A 17989-nucleotide genomic window follows, 5' to 3' on the forward strand; every position below is an offset into this window, starting at 1 on the left:
AGCCTACCCACGCATGCGCAAAAGGCTTAGGTAGCTACGCCGCGGGAGGCTGAACGTCATCAAACGCGCCATAGGGCAGAGAAGGACCCCTCCCGTTATTTTGAGGACCGGGCTGGTGCGACTATACTACTGCCGGATGGCAAATCCGGGATCTCGGCTCCGAGAGGCTCATCTGGCAAAAGGGCGCGGAAACCACGGGGGCCCTGAGACTGAGTGGTCCCTATCCCACTTCTCTCTGGGGCGGCGCTGTAGCCACCGACTGACAGGCGCAGCGAAAGGCAGCCCTCTGCTGTAAGGAGGAAAACTGAGGCCTGGGAGCAGGAACCTGTAGGCAGCGCTTGAGGGTAGCGGGATAGCAGCTGCAAGCGCGCGTGGGAGGCGGGGGCTCTGGGCGGAACAAAAATCACAGGATGTCAGAGGATGTTTCCCGGGAAGAACTGGGATAAAGGGTGGGTATCACTACCTGCCCCAAGACACTTGAGATTGGGATGACGGTGGTGTCAAAGATCAAGGCTTCCACGCTGAGTTCAGGGACTTAGTTTGATGCAGCAAGTCATAGGTCACACCAGTGAGAAGACTCTAGGGGAGTCCCAAACCCAGGAAGTCCAGTCCTTTGGGAGGTTTGAAGCTTCTTTTTAGCAAGAACTCCATCAATTAGAGTTCAAGGAGATAGTATGTCGTAGGGGTCAAAGGCAGGCAAGGAGAGCCTCTGGCGATGTCAAAGGTCATAGACTTAGGGTGCCCTCTAAGACTGGTAACAGATGAACAGCTTCACTTATGCACGCTCCTCTCCTGACTAGAAGGGTCCCAGCACCATGGAGGACCCGAACCCTGAAGAGAACATGAAGCAGCAGGATTCACCCAAGGAGAGAAGTCCCCAGAGCCCAGGAGGCAACATCTGTGAGTACACATGGCTGGCGGGCTAGAGGAGGTGCAGGAGCTGATGCTAAGAAGATCTCTGTGGCACTTCGGTGTCCAAGGCGCCACAGAGTTTTGCCTGTTGAGAAGGGGCTGTAATGGTCGCTGAGCTGCTCTAGCAGGAAGTGCATCTCCTCATACCAGCTTATGTGGCCAGAGTACTCACCCTCCTCTGGCCACATAAGCAGGATTGCAATGCTTATGCATTCAGAGGGATAGGGTGGCTTCCAGGAGAGGCTTGGGTTGGAGATGTGGCTGGGAATGGTTCTATTGGGAGAGAAACCCCAAGATTCTGGTCCCAGCTCTGCCCTAGACTTTCAGTGTAACTTGGGCCTTGGTTTCCTTGACTGTCAAAAGAGGGTGGTACTTCCCACCTCACAGGGTGGGTATGGGATTAACTGCAGCAAAGGGGAAAGCTAGGGGTTAATGATGGTAGCCAGTTTGACATGTAATAGCAACACCTCCTGCTCAGTGTTTTATTATGAGCTAGGTGTATTTATTCTCATATTATGAACGATTTTCACATTCATTATCTCATTGAGTCCTTCTAATAATACGCCCTTTAAACTGGGAACTGAGGCAGAGAGAGGTATTTGTAACAAGAGCTGTAGTCTCAATGCCCTTGAGCCAGAGACTACCAGGAACACACCTGCAGTTGAACACATTGGGTTTCTCACTGCAATGAAGCACACACACCATGGGGGAACTGTGGGGTGTCTCACTAAGAATGGTAAAAACGACATAGGATTTGGGCTTGTGGGTGGTGATTTTGGGGAAGGTTCGAGCAAAATTGTTTTGCTCTGGATTGGATGCTACCAGGAAGCAGGGGCAATTCTATGATTGGCTATCGTAATAAGTCTTACCCAGAAGGAGGAAGGAAGGAGGCGAGGCTCAAGCTCTGACTGATAAAGCAGCAGCAGACATTCACATTAGCCAGGATAGGAGGATGTTTGGTCATTTTTCTGCTTGGACAGCATTCATATTTTGTCTGTGCTCAGACATTATGATGATGTAGTCTTGTCTTGATTCATTTTAGTCACAGCGTGGCCTTGTCTGTCCTTGATATTCTGTGAAAATTTATGTTCAACAGAACACCAAGGTCTAGCTGTGAGTACCAGGCCAGATCCTGGATGTCGGGCTGGATTTCTCTGTATCATTAGTCATAATTGCAAATGACTGTACAGCAATTCATTTATTCCTTCCAACGGTCCTATGGAATAGATACTGTTATTAGCCCATTTTCCAGATAAGGAAACTGGTGTAATTGCCTAGGAAGTGGTGGAGGTGAGATTCAATCCCAAGCAGTCTGGCTCCAAACGCTGTGCTGTAATCACCATACCCCTCTGTTGGGCAGGCTGACTCTCTGGGTTCCAACCCTGGCTCCACCATTTCCTTTCCTAGCCTCATGACTATGGGCAACTTGCCTAACCTCTTTGAATCTCAGTTTGCTCATCCATAAAATAGGTCCAAGAACAGTTCTCCTGTTTGGTTGTCCAGCATTAGCATAGAACCTAGCACATAACACATTCAATGTTAATTGTTGGTGTGATTCTGGGGTTCAGGAAGAGGTCTTGGAGACTCCTGCTGGCCTCCCCTGACCTCTCCCCCACATCCCTCAGGCCACCTGGGGGCCCCGAAGTGCACCCGCTGCCTCATCACCTTCGCAGATTCCAAGTTCCAGGAGCGTCACATGAAGCGGGAGCACCCAGCGGACTTCGTGGCCCAGAAGCTGCAGGGAGTCCTCTTCATCTGCTTCACCTGCGCCCGCTCCTTCCCCTCCTCCAAAGCCCTAATCACCCACCAGCGCAGCCACGGTCCAGCCGCCAAGCCCACCCCGCCGGTTGCAACCACTACTGCCCAGCCCACCTTCCCTTGTCCTGACTGTGGCAAGACCTTTGGGCAGGCTGTTTCTCTGAGGCGGCACCGCCAGATGCATGAGGTCCGTGCCCCTCCTGGCACCTTCGCCTGCACAGAGTGCGGTCAGGACTTTGCTCAGGAAGCAGGGCTGCATCAACACTACATTCGGCATGCCCGGGGGGAGCTCTGAGTGCAGCTTAAGCCTCTCCACGGTGACGGGTGGCTCTGTGGCTGGTAGGACTCACCCATGATATGGGGTGCAGGAACTCTGGGGGCCCTTAAGGATTTGCTTCCCTCCCCTGGGAAGGCAGAGGGCTCTTAATAAAGAGGACCCAGAAGATTCTTATTTAGAGCTTCAGTCTTTGGAGGACACAGGGCCTTCGTGAGACAGTGAAATCAGACAATAATGAGATCTTTTGTTTAAAAAAAAAATGGGAAGGGAGTGCGGGAGAGAAATGGTTTGTGTCTCCCTTATTCCCAGTTAAATACCTAGCTGCAGATTGTGCCATCACCCTTCATTCTTCCCAGATGGATGCCATGGGCTATGGGAGCAAATTGCCCTGGACCTTTGCCTGAATGGGGGCAGGGAAGGTGAGGTGTTGCTGGCCTGTAATGCCACCAGATGAGTTCCAGATGTAGAGCAACTTGGGCTTTTGGGGATGGGGCAGCAAAGTTGGGAGCTGGACCCCAATTGAGTGGGGGTGGCAATTGGAGTCCTTGTGTCTCTTTCCCACCCCTTGCCATCCTCACTTAGAGGGGCCATGGCACTAGATGGCACTAGTCCCCCGATAATTTATGTCTCGTTTAAATAATTTTGTATATCATTCTAGTCATGAAATATTTTTTTCATATGTGTAGGTGAAATGGTATGAATAAGCTAACAGGAATAGTATCTAAAAACAGAAAACATCCATATTAAAATGTCTAAACAGGGAGCTCTGGCTTTTGAGTGGGAATTTCCAGAGAACATAAGGGTGTGGGCAGGTGGGGGAACTCAGGCCAGAGTTGGCCTCGCTTTGTGGGGAAACTGGTTTGGAATCAAACAGAGATACCTTCTGTTTCGGGTTTTATTTGGCCAACACTGGGAGATTTCCCATTAAGATCCTATTTTCAGCTCTCTTGAAAGGCCCAACCTAGGCTGACATTGTCAGCAGGGGCAGGACAGAAGCTACAACAGGCTGGAGGGAGCACTGGGTGTCACCCTCAACTGGAGATGAGTCCCACCAGGCCAGTTTTACCCCCTTAGTTACCTGCCCTGCACCTGCAGACAATGGTCGATGCCTTGCATATAATACTTATAGACTCTTTATGTTGAGGGATGTTTTTAAAGCCCACAGGTGATGTGGATGTGGTAGACTGATCACTGTCTCTGTTTTTAGCTAGGCACACAGTAGCTGAAAAGACTGCATTTCCCAGATTCCTTTGCAGCTAGATGTGGCCTTGTGACTGATTTCTGGCTAAATTCCTGGGTAGAATAGTCAAGCTTAAGAAAGGGACGGCTGGGCACAGTGGCTCACGCCTGTAATCCCAGCACTTTGTGAGGCTGAGGCCGGTGGATCACCTGAGGTCAGGAGTTTGAGACCAGCCTGGCCAACATGGTGAAACCCTGTCTCTACCAAAAATACAAAAATTAGCCGGGTGTGGTGGCATACACCTGTAATCCCAGCTACTTGGGAGGCTGAGGCAGGAGAATTGCTTGAACCTGGGAGACAGGTTGCAGTGAGCCAAGATCGTGCCATTGCACTTCAGCCTGGGTGACAGAGTGAGACTCTGTTTAAAAAAAAAGAAAAGAAAGGGACATACCTTTTTTCCACCTTCCTAACTGTAATACGGAAACGGTATCCAGCCATCTCAGACCATAAGGACAAGAGCGACACGTGGGATGGCAGAGCAACAAGATAGGAGCCTGGGTCTCTCATCAATTTCAGGGAGCACAGCCATCATACCAGCCCACTTCCATATTGCTATCTAAGAAAGAAACTTCTATCTTATTTAAGCCACCATTATTTTGGGTCTCTGTCACATGCAACAGAATTTACAGCCTAAGACAGGGGTCTGCAAACTATGGCCAACTCTAGCCTGCTGCCTGGTTTTGCAAATAAAATTTTATTTGAACAGTTTTATACTCATTCACTTATGTATGGTTGATGGCTGCTTTTGCCTAGAACAGCAGATCTGCATAGTTGCAACAGAGATTTTAAGGCCTACAGAACTTAAAATAGTTACCATCTAGCCCTTTACAGGAGAAGTTTGCCAACCCCTGGTCTAATAAGACATTCAACCTACTCTGAGTCTGGAAGCAGAAATTTCCATCCTGGGAACCACCATCTTTACCAGGTAGGTAGGTAGGTAGGTAGGGTATGTGTGTGTGTGTGTTTTGGGGCAGGGCTACCCTGGATCTCTTTGCTGGGGTGACTTATGGGGAGACTGGTTGGAGTTAGTAGACCATCAGTTTTTTTCAAGATAACAACTTCATGAAGAGCCAAATATTTCCTCTGGCTCCTGGTGAACGCTCCGAAGTTTCCAACCCAGATATTGTCACACTACCCCCACAGTGGCTCCCCTAAACCAAACCTAAGTATCTAATCCCACATGCTCTCCCAAGATAGCAGCCTGCCCAAGTACACCCTGGGCTTCCTGTTCTCTCCAGACATCACAGATTCTCTAAATAGCATCACTGATGACTTCCACATCTTTATCTGCAGCCCAAACCCCAGACATAAGATATAACCACTTGAATAAACAAATGGAGATCTCAAACTTAAAATGGGTCAACATGACTCCTGCGGCCCAACCTGCACCACCATTGCCATCATGTTAATAAACTCTGCACTCTTAAATTCTTTTTTCTTTTTTGAGTCTCACTTTGTCTCCCAGGCTGGAGTGCAGTGGTGTGATCTCAGCTCACTGAAGCCTCCGCCTCCTGGGTTCAGGCAATTTTCCAGCCCCAGCCTCCCGAGTAGCTGGGATTACAGGTGTGCACCACTATAACTGGCTAATTTTTTGTGTTTTTAGTAGATACGGGGTTTCATTATGTTGCTCAGGCTGATCTCAAAACTCCTGGCCTTCAGTGATCTGCCCGCCTGGGCCTCCCAAAGTGCTGGGATTATAGGTGTGAGCCACTGCACCTGGCCTTCATTTTTTTTTTTTTCCCCCTTGAGACAGGGTCTCGCTGTGTAGCCCAGGATAGAGTGCAGTGGCAAGATCTTGGCTCACTGCAGCCTTGATCTCCTCAGGCTCAGATGATCCTCCCACCTCCACCTCCCTCCCTGTAGCTGGCACTACGGGTGTGCACTACTATGAACAGCTAATTTTTTGTAGAGATGGAGTTTCACCATGTTGTTCAGGCTGGTCTTGAACTCCTGGGCTCAAACAATCTGCCCACCTCGATCTCCCAAAGTGCTAGGATTACAGGCGTGAGCCACCGTGCCTGGCTGACTTTCAGCCTTCTAACACCTGTGTAACTATTCCCTGTATTGAATCCTCTTTGGGGAATGCCTGGCCTGACTCCATATCCTGAATGGGTGCTGGCTGAATGACCCAACTCCTGATTTATAGTGCCTCTTGTGATCCTTAGGAATATTTGCCAATGGATGGAAATTCTCTATATTTGTCTTTAGAAGTCCTGTCTTATGGCAGAAGACAGGATGGGGTGCTGCTCCAGGAAACAAAACCTATGAGCACACTTATCCATGTGCTATGGTTGAATGTATGTGTCCCCCTAATATTCATATGTTGGGAACCTAAGACGCCATGTGATAGCATTCAGACATGGGGCCTTTAGGAGATGGTTAAGTCACAGGGGCTCTGCCCTCATGAACAAGATAGGTGCCCTTAGAAAAGGACCCAAGGGAAGTAGCTAGGCCTTCTCCCCTTCCATCTCTCCTACCATCTGAGGACACAGCATTCATCCCTTTCTGCCACCTTCCACTATGTAAGGATGCAGCAAGAAGGCACCAACTTGGAAGCAGAGAGCAATCCTTAATTAGACACCAAATCTGCTGGTTCCCTGACCTGGGACTTCCCACTCACCAGAACTATGAGGAATTAACCTTTGTTCTTTATGAATTATGCAGTCTCAGGTATTTTGTTACAGCCGCACAAACGGACTAAGACTCTGTTGTTTTAATGAGCCTGGAATTTCTGCTGATGATTCTGAGGTTCCATGATGCTAAGCTATAGTGGCTAGGAAAGTCTCAGTTCAGAGTGTATCAATGTCAGGTTTGGAGATTCTGGGATGAGAAACATGGGTTTTGAAAAATGCTTTGGTCTGAAATCCTGCAATAGGTGTGAAAAATGTAAATGCTGGCCAGGCACGGTGGCTCACGCCTGTAATCCCAGCACTTTGGGAGGCCAAGGCGGGCAGATCATTTGAGGTCAGGAGTTCGAGACCAGCCTGGCCAACATGGTGAAACTGCATCTCTACTAAAAATACAAAAATTAACCGGGGGTGGTAGTACCGCGCCTGTGGTCCCAGCTACTCAGAAGGCTGAGGCATGAGAATTGCTTGAACCCAGAATGCGGAGGCTGCAGTGAGCTGAGATCATGCCCACTACACTCCAGCCTGGGCGACAGAGTGAGACTCCATCACAAAAAAAAAACAACAAAAAAAACCCATTTAAGAAAAAAGCAGATGCTCTTCAGGGCCAAGTGGGCAGGGTTGGGGTGTCCAGATGTGAGGCAGTGGTGACTGGGCACATAAGAGTGAATGCCTCCCCTACAGAAAGTGACTCCTTCTCAGCACCAACAAACCACTATCCCCATGGGAATTGGGGGTTCAGCAATATAGATCTCACAATTTTCAAGACAGTCCAGAAACTTCAATTTTTTCAAATGTGAAATTACCCATTTTTCAACATTGGTAACCAACGTAACTTAAAAAAACTCAATAGCTCTGTGGAGACCAGATACACTCCTCTAAGTCAGATGGTGGCTGTGGGCACTAGACTGCCATTTCTGGTGTGTGGCTTAGTGGTTAAGAGTGGATGCACCTGCATCCAGTTGTCTGGGTACAAACCAGGGTTCTGCTGCTTACTGGCTTTGTGACCTCTGGCAGGTAACTCAACCTCCCTGTGCCTCTGTTGTAGCAGATTTTTTTTTTTTTTGAGACGGAGTCTTGCTCTATTGCCCAGGCTGGAGTGCAGTGGTGCAATCTGGGCTCACTGCAACCTCTGCCTCCCAGGTACGAGCGATTCTCCTGCCTCAGCCTCCCAAGTAGCTGGGACAACAGGCACGCGCCACCACACTCAGCTAAGTTTTTGTATTTTTAGTAGAGATGGGGTTTCACCATGTTGGCCAGGCTGGTCTCAAACTCCCGACCTCAGGCAATCCACCTGCCTTGGCCTCCCAAGCTGCTGAGATTACAGGCATGAGCAACCATGCCTGGCCTGTTGTAGCAGTTATAAAATGGTCATAAAAGTAGCCTCTAAGGATTATTATGAGCACTCAGATTACTATGAGGACCCAGCCTTGGAGACAATGCCAAAGTCAGTATATGGCTCCTACGGCCTGGTTCTCCGCTACTTTCTGACCTCACCTCCTACCTGTCTTCCTCAGTTCCAGCCTCGTGGCCCTGTGTTCTCTTCCCAAGCACCCCAAGTGGGCTCCCACCTCGGGCCATTGCATTTACTGTCCCCACAGACAGCCACAAGGCTCACTCCTGCCCCTTCTCTAGGTCTCTGCTCTGATGTCATCTCAGTGAAGCCTTCCTTGACCACCCTACTTAAAACTGCAACCTTCACACACACAAGCTTCCCCACCCTGTTCCTTTTTCTCCATAGCACTTATGACTAACATTCCATAAAATTTGTATTTTTTTTTTTTTTTTGAGACAGAGTCTCGCTCTGTCGCCCAGGCTGGAGTGCAGTGGCGCGATCCCAGCTCACTGCAAGCTCTGCCTCCCGGGTTCACGCCATTCTCTTGCCTCAGCCTCTCCGAGTAGCTGGGACTACAGGTGCCCGCCACCATGCCCAGCTAATTTTTTATATTTTTAGCAGAGACGGGGTTTCACCGTGGTCTCAATCTCCTGATCTCTTGATCCGCCCGCCTCGGCCTCCCAAAGTGCTGGGATTACAAGCATGAGCCACCGTGCCCAGCCACAATTTGTATATTTTACTTAAATACTTGATTACTGTCTTCCCCATTATAACCTCCACAAAGGGAGGGGGTTTTTGTTCATTGTGTTCACTGCTATATTTCCAACTCCCAGAGCAGTGCCTGCCATCTCACAGGTGCTCAATAAATCATTGTTGGGTGAATGAGTAAACAAGTAACAGTCCCTAACTTTTAAGGATCTGATGTGACTGTCCACATAAAGCACTGAGCCCAGGGCCTGGTCCACCGTGAGCACTGACTTAATGATGGCCATTACAGTAATTCAGGTTCTATTCTTGAAGGTTCTTAGTCTCCAACCTTCTACGAGTTAACACATGTAAAGCGCCTTAGAACAGGGCTGGTTGCCCAGTAAAGTCTCAGTAAATGATAGCTATTATTATAATTAGGCTTCTATTTTCAAAGTAGCTTCGGCGCCAAGCTTCTGTGAATTACGAATTAGTACTTCCCATCTCAGAGCCCAAGTTCTGGCAAGGCTGTAAAGAGCTGGTCCTTTGCTACCCTTTGACCTCATCCCTACAGCTCTGGCCTCCTTGGCACACCAGGCAGGCTCCTGCCTCCTCCGGCCTGGAGTGCTCTTCCCCGTTGATGTACATGGCTCCCCCCAGCTTCAGATCTGTCACCTTCTCAGGGTGGACTATACTCTTTAAAATTGCAACCTCCTTCCAGAACAGTTCTCCCTTCAGTCCTTTTTTAAATTTTTTTCTTGCAACAAATTCCTGCCATCATCCAGGCTAGAGTGCAGTGAGCACAGTGGCACAATTACAGGCCACTCCAGCCTCAACCTCCAAGCCTCAAGTGATCCTGAATAGCTGGGACCATAGGCTTGCACCACCAAGCCCAGCTAATTTAATTTTTTGTAGATGGGGTCTCACTGTGTTGCCCAGGCTGGCCTTCAACTTCTGGGCTCAAGAAATCTTCCCACCTCGGCCTCCCAAAGTGCTGGAATTATGGGTGTGAGCCACTGCACCTGGCCTTCCTTCAGTTTGTGTGTGTGTGTGTGTGTGTTTTTGAGACAGGGTCTCACTGTTGCCCAGGCTGGAGTGCAGCGACACTTCTTAGGCTCCAGCAATCCTCCCACCTAAGCCTCCCTAGTACTAGGACTATAGCCGTGTACCATCGTTAGCCCAGCTAATTTTTTGTATTTTGTAGAGATGGGGTTTTGGCATGCTGCCCAGGCTGGTCTCAAACTCCTGGGCTCAAGCGATCCACCCACCTCAGTGCTGGGATTTCAGGAGTGAGCCACCATGCCGGGCCTCCTTTCAGTGCTTTATTGTTCTCACAGCATTTATCAGCACCCGGCATATGCTGTATCTTACTTGTTTATGTCTGTCTTCACCAGCAGCCTCTACCCACTCCCATGTAAGCTCCATGAGGACAACGATTTTATTTTATTCACGGCTGTGTTCCCAATGCTTAGCACACAGCAGGTACTCAAAAATATTTGTTAAATGAATTAATGGATCACAATCCCTATCTCACAGGGTTATTCTAAGAAGCTGATAATCTCATGCAAATTAAGTACAGCACTCTGTAAGTGCTGGGAAAATGGCAGCTGCAATTATCATTAAGGTTCTATTTTTGTAAGTTCCTAGATGCACCATTTCTATGAGTCAATATATATAAAGCCCTTGGACTGGCACCAGATACCCAGGAAGCGCTGAGAAAGCGTAGCTGTGATTATAATTAAAGTCCTCTTTGTGGAAGTTCCTAGGCGATGTGGCAGAAAGCCCTAGCTGTCCTCCATGAACTGTTTTCTGCTTTCTGGGCGCTTGGCTAGACTGCTTCTCCCAGGTTGTTTTTGCAGTTAGCTGCGGCCACATATCTAATTTCTCAGCAAAGGCGTGTCAATGGAAGCAGTGTGTGCCCCTGGCAGGCCAGGGCTTGTAAGACAACACGTGCACCTCACCAGGCATCCTGTCCTCTTCTGCCAGCAGGACCCAGGCTATGGCCACCTAGTCTGGACCATGGGGGAGACAACAGGCTTAAGGGATGGCCTGGGTCCCCAAATGACTCACCCAGCACTATTTTGTGAGTGAGAAACAAAATTCTATTATTAGAGCCTTTACATTATGGGGTCTGTAAGTAAATACATGGAAACCTCATCGAATATAAGCACGCAGTAAATGTTATCTTTCCCAAAAGACCCCAAGGTTCCCCAAGAAGGAGCCCAGAGGGAATACACACACACACACACACACACACAAACACACACACGGGCGGGAATACACACACACACACACACACTCTGAACCAACACACACAGATACAGATTTTGGCTTTTATTCTGGCCATCACACATCTACTTCTAAGACAACACAGACCGGCAGTACCCCATCCCCCATGACCACTGTCACAACCCCAATTTCCTCAGCCCCCTCCTCCCACCCCACCCCTTCTGCCAAGCTCCCCATGTGGGGGCTCTGCCTACACCTCACCCCGGGCATGCAGCATGAAGTGCCCGTGCAGCTCCCCCAGGTTATCGAAGGAATCCTCACATTCCGTACAGTGGTAGGTTCCCTCCTCCTCCTCTTCCTCCTCCTCCTCCCGCCCAGCTGGTCGGCCCTCCCCAGCCCGAGGTGGTTCCTCCTCTTCCTCCCCGAGGGCCCTGCCTTCAGGGGCTGGTGCTTCCTGGGGGGCTGTAGCAGGGCAGCAGAGCCGGCAGGGTGGGGTTCCCGGTGGGGCCTCCCCAAGGGGTGAGCGGCCACAGAGCTGGCAAGGCTGGGCCGGGGGGCCCGGGGGCTGGGCTGCACGGGGGGCCCGGCGGGATGGGCCACCACGGCCCCCGCCAAGGCGCTGCTTCACCTTGTAGCCAGGATCATATTCGGGATCGTCAGTGGTCTCCTCTTCCTCCTCCTCCTCATCTTCTTCCTCTTCGGAGTCCGGCTCTGAGAGAGTGTATTCTGAATCAGAGGAATGCTCGGGGCCTGGAGGGGGACAGATAGGGGGAGACAGTGGTATCACAGGAAAGAGGGCTAGGCCCAGCTGTCCCCTCCCTGAATCCCCACATTCAGACTTGCCATAGTATGATGAGGGTAGCCTAGACACTACCCTTCCCTTCCCCACAGATGAGTCCCCATGGCACAGAACAAGGCTGGCACCCAGTAGATTCCCTGTATCTTTGTGTCAAGCAAATGAATGTCTTCCAAGAACTGCATGGGACAGGACTGGGCACAGTGGCTTATGCCTGTAATCCCAGCACTTTTGGGTGGCCAAGGTGGGAAGATCACTTGAGCCTAGAAGTTTGAGACCAGCCTGGGCAATATAGCAAGACTCCGTCTCTACAAAAAATTAAAAAATTAGCCAGGCCTGGTGATGCATTACCTGTAGTACCAGCTTCTCGGGAGGCTGAGGCGGGAGGATCACTTGAGCCGAGGAGTTCCAGGCTGCATTTGAGCCATGATTGCGCCACTCCCTTCCAGCCTGGGTGACAGAGTGAGACCTCACCACTTAAAAAGAATTTTTTTGGCCGGGCGCGGTGGATTACTCCTGTAATCCCAGCACTTTGGGAGGCCAAGGTGGGCAGATCATGAGGTCAGGAGTTCAAGACAAGCCTGGCCAACATGGTGAAACCTCGTCTCTACTAAAAATACAAAAATTAGCTGGGTGTGGTGGCGGGCGCCTGTAATCCCAGCTACTCGGGAGGCTGAGGCAGGAGAACTGCTTCAACCCAGGAGGCGGAGGTTGCAGTGAGCCGAGATCGCACCACTGCACTCCAGCCTGGGTGACAGAGCAAGACTCTGCTGTCTTAGAAAAAAGCAAAAAAAAAAAAAAAAATTATTTGATTCTTTCGATTGATTGCAAAAGAAAACAAAAACTCCATGGGGAGGTGGGGTGGGAGGCATTTAGGAAGGACAAAGCAGGAGTAGTAAAAACCCACCAGTAACAACAGCATCCTTGCTATTGTAGGAGCCCTGTTCTTATACATTAACTCACTAAATCCTCAACAACCCTTTGAGGGTGGTACTATTACTATCCCCAGTTGATGGATGTGGAAACTGAGGCACAGGGAGGCTAGACGACTCACTCCCCTGTGGTTACACAGCTCTGGCAGGAAAAGCTGAACCTGGGCCATGGCTGACACTGGATCATTTTAGGGAGACAACCATTTGAAAAGGTATTTGTGCAAATTAAAACACATGCATACACACAGATGTACTTTTATATCTGTGGCGAGAGAGAGAGAGAGAGAGAAGAGAGAGGAGAGAGAGAGAGAGGAGAGAGAGAGAGAGGAGAGAGGGAGAGAGGAGAGAGGGAGAGAGGAGAGAGGGAGAGAGGAGAGAGGGAGAGAGAGAGATTTAGGTGAATTAAAATATTTATTTATAGGTAAGATATATTACTGTGATTTCACAGTTATCAAGGACAGGCCTAGGACAAGTTTAGGTTTAAAGAAAAAGGCCTGTAATCTAGCACTTTGGGAGGCTGAGGTGGGCGGATTGCCTGAACTCAGGAGTTCATGACCCACCCTGGGCAACATGGTGAAACCCCGTCTCTACTAAAAATACAAAAATTAGCCAAGCGTGGGGTGGTGGGTGCCTATAGTCCCAGCTATTCAGGACTCTGAGGCAGGAGAATTGCTCGAACCCGGGAGGCGGAGGTTGCGATGAGCCAATATCGAGCCACTGCACTCCAGCCTGGGTGACAGAGCAAGACTCCGTTTCCAAAAAAAAAAAGAAAAGGGGAAAAATTTATAGTTGATATATGGAAAAGGGCGACATCAGCTGCCATTATGGGGGCGCATACACAAAGTAATGGTTGGGGATGGGGTCCCTGTGACCACAGTGTGGGAAGTACCAGCTTCTTCGGCCTCGGTGGTAGGAGCCTGCCAAAAGCCTCACCTTGTATCCATCCCAGCCCCATTCCTCAGTTTCTCCCAGAACCCAGAGGATCCTGCTACTGCACCCTGTGCTCCGCCCTTGCTCCTGTCATCACAGTGGCCACAGGCTCTTCATACCAGGCTCCTCACCTTCCAACAGCCCAGGCCCATACCTGCCTCAGGGTCTTTGCCACCCTTTCTGCCGATGTCACTCTCCATTCCATGTCTCTTCTCAAGTGTCACCTTCTCAGTGACGCCCTGGCCACTCCCCAGCACTCCCTACACCCCTTACTCTGCTTGATTTTTCTCCATCTTCTTTTGAGATAGAGTCTCGCTCTGTCATCCAGGCTGGAGTGCAGTGGCGTGATCTCAGCTCACTGGAAACTCCGCCTCCTGGGTTCAGGCAATTCTTCTGCCTCAGCCTCTCAAGTAACTGGGATTACAGGGGCGCACCAGCATGCCCAGGTAATTTTTGTATTTTTAGTAGAGACGGGGTTTCACCTTGTTGGCCAGGCTGGTCTCAAACTCCTGACCTCAAGTGATCCACCCATCTCAGCCTCCCAAAGTGCTGGGATTATAGGTATGAGCCACCGCACCCAGCTCATTTTTCTCCATCTTCTGACTCACTGCATTCAACATTTACTTGTGTGTTTGTTTACTGCCTGTCCCTGAGAGCTGGGACTTTGTCTGGTTCACTGCTGTGGCCCCAGCATCTAAAACACCTCCTTTTGTGCAAAGAAAGTACTTAGGACATATTTATGGCATGGATATCTCTGCATGGAATTTGACAAACCTTTTCTGAGGCTTCACACACACTGTTCCTCCCTCTGGTGGGAATGTCCTGCCCTAGTTTTTCCCACCATCCTTTAAGACCCAGTGGGAGGCCTTCCTCTTTGGTGAGGCCGTCCCAGACCTCCTCATCCCAGGCAGCCAGTCACTTTTTTTACCACCCTCCTGCTGGGTCCCCAGCATCACCAGCCCAGAACGGGTTATAACTCTTTCCTTCTGAACATCCGTCCCTGCAGCTCTCTCCTACTAGTTCCTGCCATTTAACAATCGTTTCCTGAGGCCTTGGTATGGGCTGTTCCCCACTCTATCCACCTGGTGACCCCCTACTCATCCTTCAAGACCCAGCACAAACTCTGTCTTCTGTGAAGCCACCACCCTGAAGGCCCAGGCTCCCAGCCAGGTCTCTCTCCAGCTTCCCCTGCCCCAGCACCTCCTCCTGTTACTGTCCTAGAAGCTGACTGCAGTCAGCTGCCCCCCAGGGTATCTCCCTTATCTGACTGGGAACTCCTCAAGGGCAGGTATGATCTTGGGGTCCGCAGCAGAGGACGTGTGGGTGAGTGGATGATAGTGGCCCCAAGACCCTGATCTCCCTCCCTAAAGCCTTAGCCTCTGCTCCTCGCCCACCTGGTGGACCCGTTCATTTTTTTTTTTTTTCGAGAGAGAGTCTCGCTGTCACCCAGGCTGACGTGCAATGGCGTGATCTTGGCTCACTGCAACCTCCGCCTCCAAGGTTCAAGTGATCCTCCCACCTCAGCCTCCCAAGTAGCTGGGATTACAAGCGTGTGCCACCACACCTGGCTAATTTTTATATTTTTGGTAGAGATGGGGTTTCACCATGTTGGTTAGGCTGGTCTTAAACTCCTGACCTCAGGTGATCTGCCTGCCTCAGCCTCCCAAAGTGCTGGGATTACAGGTGTGAGCCACCGCGCCCAGCCTGACCCTTTCTTTCTCTACTCGCAAAACTCCTGCTCCTTTTTAAAGCCAAGCTCATGTCACCTCCTCTGTGAAGTCCTCGCTGACTCCCCAGGCGGTCAGTGTCTCTCTCGTATGGGCTCCCCGGCCCCTGCACTGCTCTCCATCACACCCTGACCACTCTGGGCAGTGACCCCCCCTCCCCACCCATTGACTATGGGCTCCTTGAAGGCAGGGCCTGGGTCTGCCCCATCTCTGTGTCCCCAGCAATGCTGGGCATGAGTCAGCCTCAGAAGACATCTGCTGAATGGCTGCAAACCAGAGGAAATATCTCCAGCCTCAGGCTGGGACCCCTTCCCTCTCTCCTCCCACCTCTGACTTCATACCACTCACCCTCCAGAGTCTTCAATGCCCACTATGACTTCACACAGTTGGCCTGTGACAGGCAATCAGGTCATCGTCCACGGCTACCAGGTGTTTCATGTCTACTGTGACTTCCAGGACCACAAGCCCTTTTGCGCCCACCATGTCTTCACCTAAGAGATCTTCAAAGCCCAGTATGTCCCTGGCACCCAGTGGATCCTCCATGCCCACTGCGGATCCCAAGCCTCCTGCCTCCTTGAAGTCCATCAAATCAGCAACGCCCAACAGATCCTTAGTGCCCACCAAACCAGCGACATCCCGCAACTCAGTCATGAGCCCAAGCAGTTCCAAGTCCACCAAATCGACCAGTACAAAAAGAGCCCCTTCTAACCGGCCCAGCAGCAGGTCCCGAGTCCGCAGCAAAGCAAGAACACCCAGCAGGGTGAGCACCGACACCAGGACCAGCAAAGCCAGCAAGGCCAGCGACGTGAGATGCCACCAGCGGAGGGGCACACACAGCCGGGGTAGGACACCTGGCAGAAGGGGAAGCCGCAGCTCCAAGAGGTCACCCAGCAGGGCCAGCACTCCTGGCAGGATAAGAACTCATGGTACCAGACCAGGCATGGCCAGCAGGGTGAGAACTCCCACTTCACAGCAAAAAGGGAGTCGGGGAAAGAGTTACGGCCGGCCTAGAACCAGCAACAGGGAAAGGAGTGACAGCCAGCCTAGAAATCTGAGCAAGAAGAGTTACCGCCCACCAGGAGGCTCAGGTATAGGGAGGAGTTCCGAGCTGGCTGTAACTCCCAGTAAAGCCAAGTGTCAAACCCCGACTGGAATTCCCTCCAAGGAGAAGAGTGACAACCCATCTCCATCGTCATCAAGGAAGGTGAAGAGCTATGGTCAGATGATCATCCCCAGTAGGGAAAAGAGTTACAGCCCCACTGAAATGTCCAGCAGGGTCAAGAGTTATAACCAGGCCAGCACCCGCAGCAGGCCGCAAAGTCACAGCCAATCTAGAAGCCCCAGAAGGTCAAGAAGTGGCAGTCAGAAGAGGACGCACAGCAGGGTGAGAAGTCACAGTTGGAAGAGAAACCATAGCAGGGCAAGAAGTCGCACCCGGAAGGGAATTCTGTGCCAGATGGGAAGACACAGCCAGTCTAGAAGCCACAGCAAGGGGAAAAGTCAAAACCAATCTAGAACCCCCAGAAGAGGAAGAAGTCACAACTGGTCTAGAAACCCCAGCAACGAAAGAAGTCATAGCCATTCTAGAAGCTCCAGCAAAGAGAGAGATCGCAGAGGATCTAGCAGCCCCAGGAAGGAGAGTGGTCGCAGTCAATCAGGAAGCCCCAACAAGCAGAGAGATCGCAGCCGATCTAGAAGTCCCAACAAGGCGAGAGATCGCAGCCGATCTAGAAGCCCCAGCAAGGAAAGAGATCACAGCCAACTTGGAAGCCCCAGTAAAGAGAGAGATCACAGACAATCGAGAGGCCCCAGCAAGGAGAGACAGCGCAGACAATCTAGAAGCTCCAGCAAAGAGAGAGATCACAGACGATCTACAAGCCCCAGCAAGGAGAAAGATCACAGCCGACTTGGAAGCCCCAACAAGGAGAGAGATCGCAGCCAATCTAGAAGCCCCAGCGAGGAGAGAGAGCACAGACAATCCAGAAGCCCCAGCAAAGAGAGAGATCGCAGACGATGGAGAAGCCCCAGCAAGGAGAGAGAGCGCAGACAATCTAGAAGCTCCAGCGAGGAGAGAGATCACAGCCGATCGAGAAGCCCCAATAAGCAGAGTGGTTACAGTCGACCTAGAGCCTCCAGCAAGGAGAAAGCTCACAGCCGATCTAGAACCCCCAGCAAGGAAGGAAATCATAGCCAATCTAGAACCTCTAGCAAGGAGAGCGACCCCAGTCAATCTACAGTCCCCAGAAGTCCCGACTGGAAGAGATCCCCTACCAGGACAAGCAGTCTCAGTCAGAATAGAACCCCTAGCAAGACAAGCAGCCACTCCCCATCAACATTTCCCAGTGGAGGCCAAACCCTAAGCCAGGATGACAGTCAAGCCAACGCCACCACCTCTAAGGCCACCTTACCTGGGGAAAGGTCTTCATCGTCTTCTTCCAAGCTGGCGTAGCCCCCAGTCTCAGCTGGCTCACGGGTCTCCGTCATGGCCGGGGGAGGGGACAGGAGACAGGAGCAGAGCAGCAGCTGAGCAGCGTCCCTCCC

General features: G+C 50.9%; 3 protein-coding genes across 7 annotated transcripts; 2 read left to right on the forward strand and 1 right to left on the reverse strand.

Moving 5' to 3' along the window:
- The first annotated feature begins 24 nt into the window (after positions 1–24).
- On the forward strand, positions 25–4895 carry ZNF576 (zinc finger protein 576). Of its 5 annotated transcripts, none has more exons than XM_004060879.4 (3): positions 25–291; positions 801–900; positions 2538–4895. In XM_004060879.4, the coding sequence occupies exons 2-3, from the start codon at positions 816–818 to the stop codon at positions 2963–2965; spliced, it is 513 nt and encodes a 170-aa protein (XP_004060927.1). In that variant the 5' UTR covers positions 25–291; positions 801–815; the 3' UTR covers positions 2966–4895. The 5 variants fall into 5 exon arrangements, with proteins under 5 accessions (XP_004060927.1, XP_018871723.1, XP_018871724.1 ...); XM_019016178.4 differs by having other exon boundaries at positions 62–449; positions 804–900; XM_019016179.3 differs by having other exon boundaries at positions 62–291; positions 804–900.
- A 6258-nt stretch (positions 4896–11153) lies between these two features.
- On the reverse strand, positions 11154–17989 carry ZNF428 (zinc finger protein 428). Its single transcript, XM_004060877.5, has 2 exons — positions 17857–17989; positions 11154–11813 (listed from the first exon to the last, which is right to left on the reverse strand). The coding sequence occupies exons 1-2, from the start codon at positions 17930–17932 to the stop codon at positions 11314–11316; spliced, it is 576 nt and encodes a 191-aa protein (XP_004060925.1). The 5' UTR covers positions 17933–17989; the 3' UTR covers positions 11154–11313.
- On the forward strand, positions 15669–17897 carry SRRM5 (serine/arginine repetitive matrix 5). The gene has a single exon (XM_019016180.3). It carries the CDS (start codon positions 15885–15887, stop codon positions 17895–17897), a length of 2013 nt encoding a protein of 670 aa, XP_018871725.1. The 5' UTR covers positions 15669–15884.

The sequence above is a fragment of the Gorilla gorilla genome, chromosome 20 (genome assembly GCF_029281585.2).
Source record: "Gorilla gorilla gorilla isolate KB3781 chromosome 20, NHGRI_mGorGor1-v2.1_pri, whole genome shotgun sequence".
Lineage (NCBI taxonomy): Eukaryota > Metazoa > Chordata > Mammalia > Primates > Hominidae > Gorilla > Gorilla gorilla.